Source organism: Hyperolius riggenbachi, chromosome 10 (assembly GCF_040937935.1).
Source record: "Hyperolius riggenbachi isolate aHypRig1 chromosome 10, aHypRig1.pri, whole genome shotgun sequence".
Taxonomy (NCBI): domain Eukaryota; kingdom Metazoa; phylum Chordata; class Amphibia; order Anura; family Hyperoliidae; genus Hyperolius; species Hyperolius riggenbachi.
Window position 1 is genome coordinate 171271077 of NC_090655.1, and position 12717 is coordinate 171283793.

The window sequence follows — 12717 nt, forward strand, 5'->3', positions numbered from 1 at the left end:
AGGCTGTCTATGCAACACAAGTGTCAGTGGGACACACAGAAAAAAAAAATAGATCACAAGAACAAGATTAGCTCTCAAAAGAGCTGTTGTGGGGTTCTTTTTTATCAATAAGAATCAGCAAGGAGCAAGCTAAGAAGCCTACAAGAGCCTAACTAATCTTTCCCTATGAGAGAGTTTGTAGCAGCTTTCTCTTCTCTCACTATTGCAGGCACACGAGTGAGTAAGATGGCCGGCGCTACCTGCCTTTTATAAGGCGGGGAGTGGCTCCAGGAGGGAGTGTAGCCTAATTGGCTTCAATGTGCCTGCTGACTGTGATGTAGAGGGTCAAAGTTGATTCTAATGGTGCACTATGGGGGCGATCTGAACTTCCGGAAAAGTTTGCGGTTCTCCGCGATCGCGAACCACCGGAAGTTCACCGGGAACCGTTCGCCGATGAACCGTTCGGGCCATCTCTAGCTGTTTAATATACCAGTCTGTGCATACCTTTTAACTGCACCTGTGTGACTGCTGCACATTGTATTGTAATACCAGTCACTGCATACCTTTCACTGCATCTGTGTGACAGCACGCTGTTTTATATACCAGTCTGTGCATACCTCTTAACTGCACCTGTGTGACTGCTGCACATTGTATTGTAATACCCAGTCACTGCATACATTTCACTGCATCTGTGTGACCGCACGCTGTTTTATATACCAGCAGTCAGCGCATCCATTTTCACTGCACCTTCAATGCACTTCTCCTGGAGGAAATCCCTGTGGGCCTTGCACCGCCCACCCTATTTGACTTCCTTTTTCCCGCCTATCCAGCCCCCTCCTGATCCTGATTGGCCAGCCAACCAGGACACAGGCCGACAGGGATTTTAACCCTATCCAGGATGGAGCCAAGTTTAGCCCCATCATGTCCGCCCTCCCCAGACCCTGTGGGCCCTCGGTACGGGCTCTGCTTTCAAATCACAATTTCTATGGTACAAGTAAGTAAGAAAGTGTCAAGATAGTGTCTCATTTACTTGGTCCATTGTAAATAAAACTGTTTTTTCCATCTGTACAAATTAAATCTGCTCACAGCATAACAGTAACAGCATTTTTTTCCCTCTCTCCAGCAGAACAACTGTGATGGTAAGTAGAGTAAAATGGCTAATCTTCCTATACCTGTCTTCTTCCTTTGTCCTATTCTTTCTCACACTTGTCAGCTTACATTTGTTTCTATCTGGTGTCTCGCTCTTAAGCTGATTAGCTGGTAATGTTACTGTGTCATCTTCTAGCACATAACAATTTATTTGCAAGAAATGGCATATATCCTGTAATGTTATGCCCTAGCAATCCCTGCATCTTGTAATCATAAGCATTCATTGATGTATCCTGCTACATCTTGGTGAGTTTAGTATAAACAAAGTTGGCACAAGAGAACAGAACAGAAGGCCCTAATGTAAAGTAGCAAGCTGGGTCCCTGGTCTTAGTATACATAGATATTTAAAGGCCAATTCACACATGTGGTCCAACGGGATTTTCATTCACTTACATAGAGCTTCCCTAGCGGCCTAGTGCAATAGTGAATAAAACAGAATTACTTTTACTGTTGGTTTTTTGGACAACAATGGGCAACTGGTTTCTCTGAGAAAAAAATGGTTAGATATCCATACATGACTGTATACTTGCAATAGTTCATGAGAAGCTAATTATTAAATTGTTGCACATTTTGTGGTGAGTTTATGCAAACGTATGCAGCCTTGAAACAGAGAAATCGATTACAGCAGTTTCTGCATAAAATTACCATAACATTTGAATCAACTCAGAATTATTTGAATCTCATTGACCATTTCTTCTGTATTCTAGTAATACATCGAGTACAAGCAGTGTTAAATCTTAAGGTGGTTGAATCATACTTGATGACTAGCTTTCCTTGTAAGACTGTAAAATCCTAAAGAGGGAACCTGAAAAAAAAGAGCTGGTGTTATGCTATTGCATTTATGCTATTGTAGCTGAGACATTATTTGTTTAACTAATTACCTCACGTTTCCATTAGATATTAAATTATTAATATAGATTTTATGTATTTTTAGTATATTCTGTGGTGCTTTACAATTTTAGTGACTCAGACATACTTTGCTTACTATTTTGTGATCTTGCTTACTATTTTGTGATCTAAAAATGAAATACAGATACAAAATTACAGGTTGTTAAGAAACTTATTGGATAGGTACATACACAAGCAAAAACTCCTAAGTAAACAATTTCAAACATCAGCACGAATCAGTAAAATGTAAAAAAAAAAACCTTTAAATCACATATAAGCAAAACAGTCTTTTATAGGTTGTGAGCTTTGCTTAACTAGTGTTAGTGGTTCCTGTGTTAATGCAAGTACATTTACTGCAAATTCTAGCACCTCCATCAGGAAGATGGTTCTTTTTTCATGCCTTCAACCTCATATAGTGGCCAACAGGGGCGTTCCTAGGGTCCTTGGAGATCAGTGGCACCTGGGGGCACTAGGTGGGGGCTATGTGGCAAAAATAGGCGTGGTCATGCAGTGAGTGGGCGTGGCCATGGGTGGGGCCAATCGTACATTAGATTAGAACAGTGGTGGCAAACTTTTTGGAGGCCCAAACTGCAACCCACAAGTCACTTATCTATCGCAAAGTGGCAACAGCAATTTAAACTAAATACTATACAAATATTTTAACACATACATGAACATTATGGAAAATCCAAATTGAAAATCTGAAAAGATAAACAATTTCATCCATCCTACTCCTGAAAAAATATATTCATTTTTTTTTAGAACCTCCCAGTTTTATTTTCTGTTTTAAAAAGCTAAAAAAGTAGGTTTAATGCTATTGTCTCATATGATGATGATTCATTTTTTTCCATAGTCTTGCAGTTAGCAATCATGTGACCCTCAAAAAGACAAATTCAGCAATCATGAGGCCCCTATCAAGACAAATTCAGAAATCATGAGGCCCCCAACAAGACAAATTCAGCAATCATGAGGTCCCCAACAAATCATGAGGCACCCAACAAGACAAATTCAGCAATCATGAGGCCCCCAACAAATCATGAGGCACCCAACAAGACAAATTCAGCAATCTTGAGTGACAGCAGGGACCCCCGTTAGTGAGTGACAGCAGGGACCCCCGTTAGGTAGTGAGTGAGTGACAGGGACCCCCATTAGGTAGTGAGTGACAGCAGGGACCCCCATTAGTTACTGAGTGACAGCAGGGACCCCCATTAGTTACTGAGTGACAGCAGGGACCCCCATTAGTTACTGAGTGACAGCAGGGACCCCCATTAGTTATTGAGTGACAGCAGGGACCCCCATTAGTTACTGAGTGCAGAACCGGCCTTTGGGGGGGGCAAGTGGGGCGACCGCCCCAGGCCCCGCACCTGAAGAGGCCCCGCACCCTCTGCAGGAGCCTCGGATTTCTGAATTATGTCCTGACTCCTGCGGCTGCCAAAGTGCATCATTTAGAACAGCTAGGAGTGCTGTCCGGCAACTCCTCCTCCCTCCCCAGGCTTAGAGTGTAATCTTCTACACAGATGTCAGCGTCAAGCGTGCTTACGCTGACCTGACGTCTCTTTTGAGTGTGGCATGGCGGTAAGAGCGAGGGGAGAGGTGCGAGAGGCAGGAGATCATGATGGGGAGCTGACACACATTCCAAGTGTGCAGCGTGGGGCAGAGGAGGAAGCTGATCATCCAGCCGTGACTAGGACAGGGAGAGCCAGCCTCAGAGACAGCAGCGAGAGGAACAGGCTCACCCATGCTGGTGACAGGGAAGGAGGAAAGCGAGTGCTGCTGCTGAATTGAAGTCTGAGGGGATGAAAGTGGAGAAGATGTGCTGCAGGTGTCTGTGGTGCAGACTGGAGTTGCTGGGAGCAGTGGTTCCACAGAGAGAAAAGGAAGCTTGTGTGAGTAACTGCAGTAATGATCTTTTTCTCCCAAATATTCTGGTTTATTTTCTGACAATCATGTCACTTTTATTGAGTATTCTCTATAGTCTGATTCAAATCTGTTATTGTAAAAATGCTCTTAATTTTTTTAAAGAAAACTGACATGAACACATATGTTTTTCTTGCATTCTGTGCATCTCCGTGTTCCCACCCCAATGCGTCTCCCACCCTATGCTTCCACATTATGTATTCAGCCTAATGTCCTACTATATTGGTTTTATATATTTATATAGCTCTGACCTCTTCTGCAGCACATTACAGAATACATAGTCTTGTCACCGAATGTCCTCAGAGGAGCTCACACTCTAATCCTACCATATTCACAGTGTAATGTCCTATCATATTAATTATTATGTATTTATATAGCACTGACATCTCCTGCAGCACATTACAGAGTACATAGTCATGTGACTGACTGTCCTCAGAGGAGCTCACAATCGAATCCTGCCATAGTCATAGTCTAATGTCCTATCATATTATTATTATGTATTTATATAGCACTGACATCTTCTGCAGCGCATTACAGAGTACATAGTCATGTCACGGACTGTCCTCAGAGGAGCTCACAATCGAATCCTGTCATAGTCATAGTCTAATGTCCTATCATATTATTATTATGTATTTATATAGCACTGACATCTTCTGCAGCGCATTACAGAGTACATAGTCATGTAACTGACTGTCCTCAGAGGAGCTCACAATCTAATCCTACCATAGTCATAGTCTAATGTCCTACCATATTATTAATTTGTATTTATATAGCACTGACATCTTCTGCAGCACATTACAGAGTACATTGCCATGTCACCTACTGTCCTCAGAGGAGCTCACACTCTAATCCTACCATAGTCATAGTATAATGTCCTACCATATTATTATTATGTATTTATATAGCACTGACATCTTCTGCAGCACTTTACAGAGTACATAGTCATGTCACAGACTGTCCTCAGAGGGGCTCACAATGTAATCCTATCATTCATAACCAGAGTACCTAGCAGAAACATACGCAGGCGGGGGGAACATACAAACTCCTTGCTGATGTTGGCCTGGCTGGGATTCGAACTGTGGACCCAGCGCTGCTATGCGAGAGTGTTAACCATTACATATATACATTCATACACACAGCATATCTGTGTCTCTAGGCCCTGCATATGACACTCGCCCCAGGCCCCGCATACTCTAAGGCCGCCTCTGCTGAGTGACAGCAGGGAGCCCCATTAGTTACTGAGTGACAGCAGGGACCCCCGTTAGGTAGTTAGTGACAGCAGGGACCCCAGTTAGTGAGTGACAGCAGGGACCCCCAGTTAGGTAGTGAGTGACAGCAGGGACCCCCGTTATTGAGTGACAGCAGGGACCTCCGTTAGTGAGTGACAGCAGGGACCCCCATTAGTGAGTGACAGCAGGGACCCCCGTTAGGTAGTGAGTGAGTGACAGGGACCCCCGTTAGGTAGTGAGTGACAGCAGGGACCCCCGTTAGGTAGTGAGTGACACCAGGGACCCCCGTTAGTGAGTGACAGCAGGGATCCCCGTTAGTGAGTGACAGCAGGGACACCCGTTAGGTAGTGAGTGAGTGACAGGGACCCCCGTTAGGTAGTGAGTGGCAGGCGCGCTCCCCACCCCACCTACCTTGCCGCTTCAGACCTCAGGATCAGCGGGCGACCCGACCAGATAAAGCGGGCGCCAGGAACAAATATGCAGAAGTGATGTCACTTCCGCATATCAGCGGTGTCCGCTAGGTCCTAGCGCCCGCTCTATCTGGTCGCCCGGTGCTGATCGAGGTCTGAATGGCAGCGCAGCGGGGACAGCAGGGCAGAGCGGGGGAAGCGGCGGCCGGGAGATCCGTGGCACCCCAGGACAGATTGGGGGCACGGGCCCCCCCAAAATAGGGCTAGCGACGCCCCTGGTGGCCAATGTTTCCAATAGTGCAGAATATTTGTATATAATAAGAAAAAGACATCTGCTGTTGCTAAGATTTAAGTATTTGTATCATCTGCTTAGTATCTCTAATAGTGATGGTTGTAATGACCAATTATGACTATGGGCTTGATTCACAAAACGGTGCTAACTGTTAGCACGCTGTGAAAAGTGCTTATCGCGGTTATCGCACACAAAAATTCATGTTCGTGCGTTGACTTGAATTTTTTTCACATTAACTTTCCGTTTCCACGTGAAAAATTTGCGCGTGCAATAACCGTTTTTTGCGCAAAACCCCTTTTTTATGTAAAAATGCGCGTTTTAGCGCGAAAAGCAGTGCTAACAGCCATGCTAACAGTTAGCATCGTTTTGTGTATCAAGCCCAATGGGTCACTGCATCATAATTTCCGTATTTATGATTACGACCATAATCCAAATTACAAGTATAAAATCAAATTATGTGTAACGAATGTGGAATTATCTCCTGTAACGAGCGCAGACGCGGCGGACTGCATCGCCACCGCGGCCCCTGCCCGTCCCCCCGGCGTCTAGGACGCCGGGGACGGGACTGTCTGTTCCCTGCAAGGTCGCTGTCTCGTGCAGGCGCGCGCATAGACAGGACCTTTATGCGAGGAGAAGCCTCGTCAGCTGACCTGCTGGTCAGCTGACATCAGAGGAGACTCACGGCGCCCCGGATTGGCTGGCAGCAGGGGGTGTGCCAGTGAGGTCTCCTCTGCTTCTTAAGCCTTCGGGCTTCAGTCTAGCGCTGTCTGTTGTCGTGAATGCATCCAGTGATAGCGCTCAGACCTTAGACTAGATCCCAGGTGTTGAAATCAAGGACTTCACACCTAGATTAGGATATTGCTTATTTTGTATATCATAGTGAGGTTCCTGTTGATGATAGATGTATATGCGATAATTGCGATATACATCTATCTATAGTTAGCTTATCTGATTGTATTATTGTTATTGATTTCCTGTCTATGACTCTGGCTAAACTCTGACTCTGATCTTGCTTGCTGATTCTGCACCTCCGTCTATCTGCCTCAAAGTTGCTGAACCACTTCTGCCTGATTACCGATTACTCTTCTGCCTCACGTTTCTGCTCTGAAACTGTCCTCTCTGTTGCCGACTCTTGCCTGCCTGACCATTCTACTCACCAGTGGGCCCTAGCCACTGGTGAGGTGTTCGCTTCAGCAGCTCCTCTGGTGAAGTGGTTCTGCTAGGCTGCAGTACAACCTTAATCGCCTGCTCCTCAGGTGATCTGTTATTGCAGTATTATTTGTAATGCCTGCTCCCCAGGTGTCTTCTCGGCTGCAGTACAGCCTTAATCGCATGCTCCTCAGGTGATCACTAGGTAGCAGTACTATTTGAATCACCCGCTCCCCGGGAGATTCTATATCTTAGTTCCAGTGTCCCCAGCTTGCTGGGGTTTGTACTTTATTGTACGGGCTGTTTACTCATAGTGCCTCACCAGCCCCTTTGGTGAGGCCTGGTTATTCTATTAAAGTTCTGAGTTCTATTATTACGGTCAGTGTATCAATAGTACCTCACCAGCACCTCTGGTTAGGTCTTGTCAAACTATTCTGCTATTGTATCTGTTAGTACATTCCCAGTACCCTCTGAGGTCTGGCCATATGTAGTAGTACCGAGTAGCTAGTGCCAGCCAGCACCTCTGAAGGGGCCTAGCCTTTATTAGTTCCAGCTTGGGCCAGCCAGCACCTCTGAAGGGGCCTAGCCTGTGTGGTTTCTGAGGCTCATCAGTTCCACTGATGAGCACCCGTTCTTTATTTATTATTTTCACCAGCTCCACTGGTGAGGTGTTGCTTGGTGACTGATAGTACCTTCCCAGCTCCTCTGGAAGGTTTGGCTAAATCTAAGTCACTTGTATCACCTTTCCAGCTCCACTGGAAAGGTCTGGCGTGGCTTCCTTGCTACCTGTTTTGCTAGTTCCTTGCCAGCTTCCCTGGTAAGGACTAGTTGGTCTATCTCCTAGTAGACCCTCCAGGCCATCTGGAAAAGGTCTGTTATTATCTGTCTGATTGGTGTTTGTCTCTTGCCAGCTCCCCTGGAAGAGACCAGCTAGACTAATTCTATATTCTCTGTCTGTACCTTCCCAGCCCCACTGGGGAGGTTTGGTCTAATCTGTCCTCTTAGTGTACTGATTGTACCTTGCCAGGTCCTCTGGTAGGCCTCGCAAATTACTAAGTTACGGTTGTACCAAGCATTGCATTCTCAGCTCATTGGGCTCGATTCACAAAGCGGTGCTAACCCAGTTAGAGACTTTAGGCATGATAACCATTGCACCACCTGGTGAAAAGCCAGTTTAGGTGTGATAAGTTTAGGCATGATAAGTTTAGGTGTGATAAGTTTAGGCATGATAAGTTTAGATAAGTTAAGATCGCTTGCAAAGTCCCGCACGCAAAGCAGCACCATTAAACTCTATGCGAAGTGCACCAGACTTTGCTAGCGTAAAACTTTTGATCAGCTGTGCACTGCGGTGCTAACCCAGTTGGCGCTTAAACGTATCATGCCTAAACTTATGACACCTAAACTTATCATGCCTAAACTTATCACACCTAAACTTATCACACCTAAACTTATCATGCCTAAACTGAGTTTAGGCATGATAAAGGGCTTTTCACCAGTGTGCTAACTGTTAGCACCGCTTTGTGAATCAGGCCCATTGTGTTGTTATACGGGTATTATTGGTGATTCTGAAGATCACACATAATCCGGTATAGCGTCTGCAGCTTTTGGTGATTCTGCAGATCACCAAATGCTCAGATATCTGAGTTGCGGTACGAAACCGTTACATCTCCGTGGTCAGCGCACAACGGGCCTGATTCACAAAGCGGTGCTAACAGTTAGCACCCTGGTAAAAAGCCCTTTATCACGCCTAAACTCAGTTTAGGCATGATAAGTTTAGGTGTGATAAGTTTAGGTGTGATAAGTTTAGGCATGATAAGTTTAGGTGTGATAAGTTTAGGCATGATAAGTTTAAGCGCCAACTGCGTTAGCACCGCAGTGCACAGCTGATCAAAAGTTTTACGCTAGCAAAGACTGGTGCACTTCGTATAAAGATTAATGGCGCTGCTTTGCGTGCGGGACTTTGCAAGCGATATAAACTTATCTAAACTTATCATGCCTAAACTTATCACACCTAAACTTATCATGCCTAAACTTATCACACCTAAACTGGCTTTTCACCAGAGTGGTGCAATGGTTATCATGCCTAAAGTCTTTTAGGTGTGATAACTGAGTTATCACCGCTTTGTGAATCGAGCCCAACATGTGCACCGACACTGCGGAAACCCTCCACAAGCGTTTAGATAAGGGAACCCAGCTTTGGTGCAAATGCACCTGTAGAGAGGAATTCCAACCGGCAGATGGAGCTGTGGAGTGCAGAAGAATAAACCCTCTGCACAGCCACAGATGCGAGATGGAGATTGTACCAAGTGAAGCAATACAGGGCAAGATAGCCTCTCGAGAGAGAGTGAGCACAGAGACAGAATGTATGTATGTCCACCAATCTAGTCGCCACCCGGCGACGGTTGACATACAACAGCGAAGACCAAAGTGAGAAAGCAATCGCAAGAAGGCGATTGCTAATAGAGACACAAGACTGAGTAAAGACAGATCATAGAATGAATAAAGACAGAACCAATTAACAAACTGCAATCCAACACGAAGGAACTGACAGGGCTAGCTAAACGCGGTCACCATACCTGACTATCAAGATGGCGCTGGTAACGGCTGCCTCGGCACACAGCTCCCGGAGGATTTCCTCTTTTTCCCTTTTTTCGTAGTTTTTTTTAGTGTTTTTTAAGATGTTTTGTTAGTAGCTTTGTAGTCAGATGCCCCTGCATCTTTCAGTTTAGTCGCCAGCTTAGGATAGTTTTTAGTAGATGCAGTTTTGCAGGCCACATACCTCCCGATCTCCTGACCGCCACGGAACACAGGTGCAGACAGCCTGACTCTGGTCTCCTGCTCCCATCCTGCTGCTCGATCCCGCTCTCCAGAGTGACCTCATCCCGGCGCCACCAGAGGGACTGCAGCTGTGTCCCCGGGTCCTCGCCCGCAGCGGTGTCTCCTCGCATCGCCATATCCAGCTCCCACGTGCTCTCCTGGACCCTCCGGCGTCAGTGAGCGCTGTTCAGGCTGGTCTCCAGCCTTGGAGCCTGGGTACGCAGCGCAGCCCTTCTGCCTCCAGCTGCGGGCCGCTGCTCTCACCGCTCCAGCCCTCCATCTCCAGCTCCCACGTGCTCTCCTGGACAGAGAGCGCTGTTCAGGCTGGTCTCCAGCCTTGGGCCTTTGTACGCAGCGTAGCCCTTCTGCCTCCAGCTGCGGGCCACTGCTCTCGCCGCTCCAGCCCGCCATCTCCAGCTCCCATGTGCACACCACATGGACTGCTTCATTCTCGGCTGGACCCAGCACTGGAGGGGAGGCTCTACCACCGCTAGCTGGACATCAGCTCAGCTGACCGGGTGTCGGCACCTCTCCATGGCCACCCACATGGAAGCAGACCTCACCGCAGCTAATCTCCACCGTCTGGAAGGGACTCCACCGCCGCCCGGCAGCCACAGCACCCCTCCTCCCTCCACAAGGCTCCTCATCGCCTGCTCATTAGGGTAAGCCTGCTGCCCCTGCTGCCCCCCTGTCCTAGAGCCGGTATTCCCATCACTAGAGCCCCCTGTCCTTAGTGCCCGCTGAACAGGCCCAGCTCTGCACTTGCCACTACACAGGCTACAATTGGGGGTGATATCTATGTCCCATGGGCCGGCTCCTCTGGCTTAGAGGCACACTGCAGAATCTGCTCCTAGTACTGGGCTTATGGACTATCTAAGTGCTCTGTGGCATATGGCATATGGACTGCATATGAACTGTATTAACTGCACTGGGGCTTATTAACTGCATGGTGCATATGGACTGTTATTTTAACTGCACTGGGGCAAATGGACTGTTATTTAACTGCACTGGGGCAAATGGACTGTTATTTAACCGCACTGGGGCAAATGGACTGTTATTTAACTGCACTGGGGCAAATGGACCATTATTTAATCTGCACTGGGGCAACGGACTGTTATTTAACTGTACTGGGACAATGGACTGTTAGTTAACTGCACTGGGGCAATGGACTGTTATTTAACTGCATTGTGGCATATGGTCTGTTATCCAACTACTTAAACTGCACTGTGGCATACAGATTGTTAACTGCACTGTGGCACATGGTCTGTTATTTAACTGCACTGTAGCATATAGACTGCTATTAACTGCTCCGCTATTGCACTGCCACTCTGTAGACTCCCACTGAGTGGGTTCTACACCCATGGATCCCACGTGGCACCCACCACGTACCACCTATTCTAGAGCACAGCTCTTCACATGGGAACACACTGTAGCCCTACACCCTGAGGACAGTTTCCTGTCCAACTCCGTATGGAGCCACGTCCAGAAAATCACCGCCCCGAGCTAGAACCCCGCATAAGCCGGCGACACAGAGGCTGTCGAGCGGGCGCACGGGCGAGATTGAAGAGGAAGGGCCTGCGGTCAGCCATCCCTGCAGCCCTCCTCGCGAATTTCCGTTCCTTCCCCAACAAGCTGGATGAACTGAGACTCCTCGGGGACAAACGCGAACTTGGCAAAAACACCCCAATTCTTTGCTTTACAGAAACATGGCTCAATGATAGCATCCCTGATAGCGCACTACATCTCCCAGGCTTCAGCCTCATCCGCGCAGACCGTGACAGCACCCTCACGGGGAAAAAGAAAGGGGGAGACATCTGTTTTTACATTAGCTCTGCTTGGTGCTCCAACTCCACCGTACTTGCAAAGAAATGCACACCAGAACTAGAGCTCCTTCTGGTAAATTGCAGACCGACATACTCATCCAGGGAGTTCTCCTCCTTTGTTCTCGCTGGTGTGTATATCCCACCTCATGCTGAGGTAAAAAATGCCCTGAGGGAGCTCAGCGACACTGTCACGCAGTGGGAGACGGCCCTCCCGGACTCACTGTTCATCATCATGGGCGATTTCAACAGGGCCAACCTCCGCCAAGAGCTTCCCCGCTTCTATCAGCATGTCACCTGCCCCACCAGGCATGCCAACACACTGGACCACTGTTACACGGTCCTGAAAGATGCATACAAAGCCTCCCCTTGGGCAGCTCTAGGTTCATCTGATCATTGTCTCATCCACCTGATACCAACTTACAGGAGACGCCTGGAGACATCGAAACCAGTCCTCAAAACCTCCAAAGTATGGTCAAGCGAAGCGAAGCTACAACTTCAGGCATGCTTCGACTGCACAGACTGGCAGATCCTGGAATCCCCAAACTTGGATGAATGGGCAGACAATGTTACCTCATACATTAACTTCTGCGAAAATCATTGCATACCAACGAAAACCTTTAAACTCTATCCTAACGACAAACCGTGGTTCTCAAAAAAACTACGGCAACTGCGCAGAAGCAAAGAGGACGCGCACAAGTCAGGAAACCGAGATGAATACAGAAGGGCCAGAAATGACCTGAACAGAGAACTGAGGGCTGTCAAGAAGGGCTATGCGGATAAACTGGAACAGAACCTCTCCTCAAACGACTCGCGAGCTCTGTGGAAAGGGCTCAAGGCCGCCACCAACTATAAGCCTCCCCTGCAGCATGCAACACCGAGTGCTGAGCTTGCCGAGAATCTCAGTGAATTCTACTGTAGATTTGAGAACCAGTCTCCTCCACAGCTACGGGCACCTCCCCCCTCTCCTGCCTTTGAGGCCCCGAGACCAAACTCGCCCCCTCCACCGGTGAACGAGGCGGATGTTCTGCAACACTTGTTGAGGTTAAATGTCAGGAAAGCCTCTG

At 47.5% G+C, this 12717-nt stretch overlaps 1 protein-coding gene across 1 annotated transcript in view; it reads left to right on the forward strand.

Annotated features, from left to right (window-relative positions):
• CARNS1 (carnosine synthase 1) overlaps window positions 1–12717 on the forward strand; it is a 535833-nt gene that overhangs the window by 60829 nt on the left and 462287 nt on the right. Inside the window, exon 2 of the mRNA XM_068255247.1 lies at window positions 1103–1118. Coding sequence (XP_068111348.1) covers window positions 1116–1118 — 3 coding nt within the window. The 5' untranslated portion in view covers window positions 1103–1115. The remainder of the gene's footprint in view (window positions 1–1102; window positions 1119–12717) is intronic.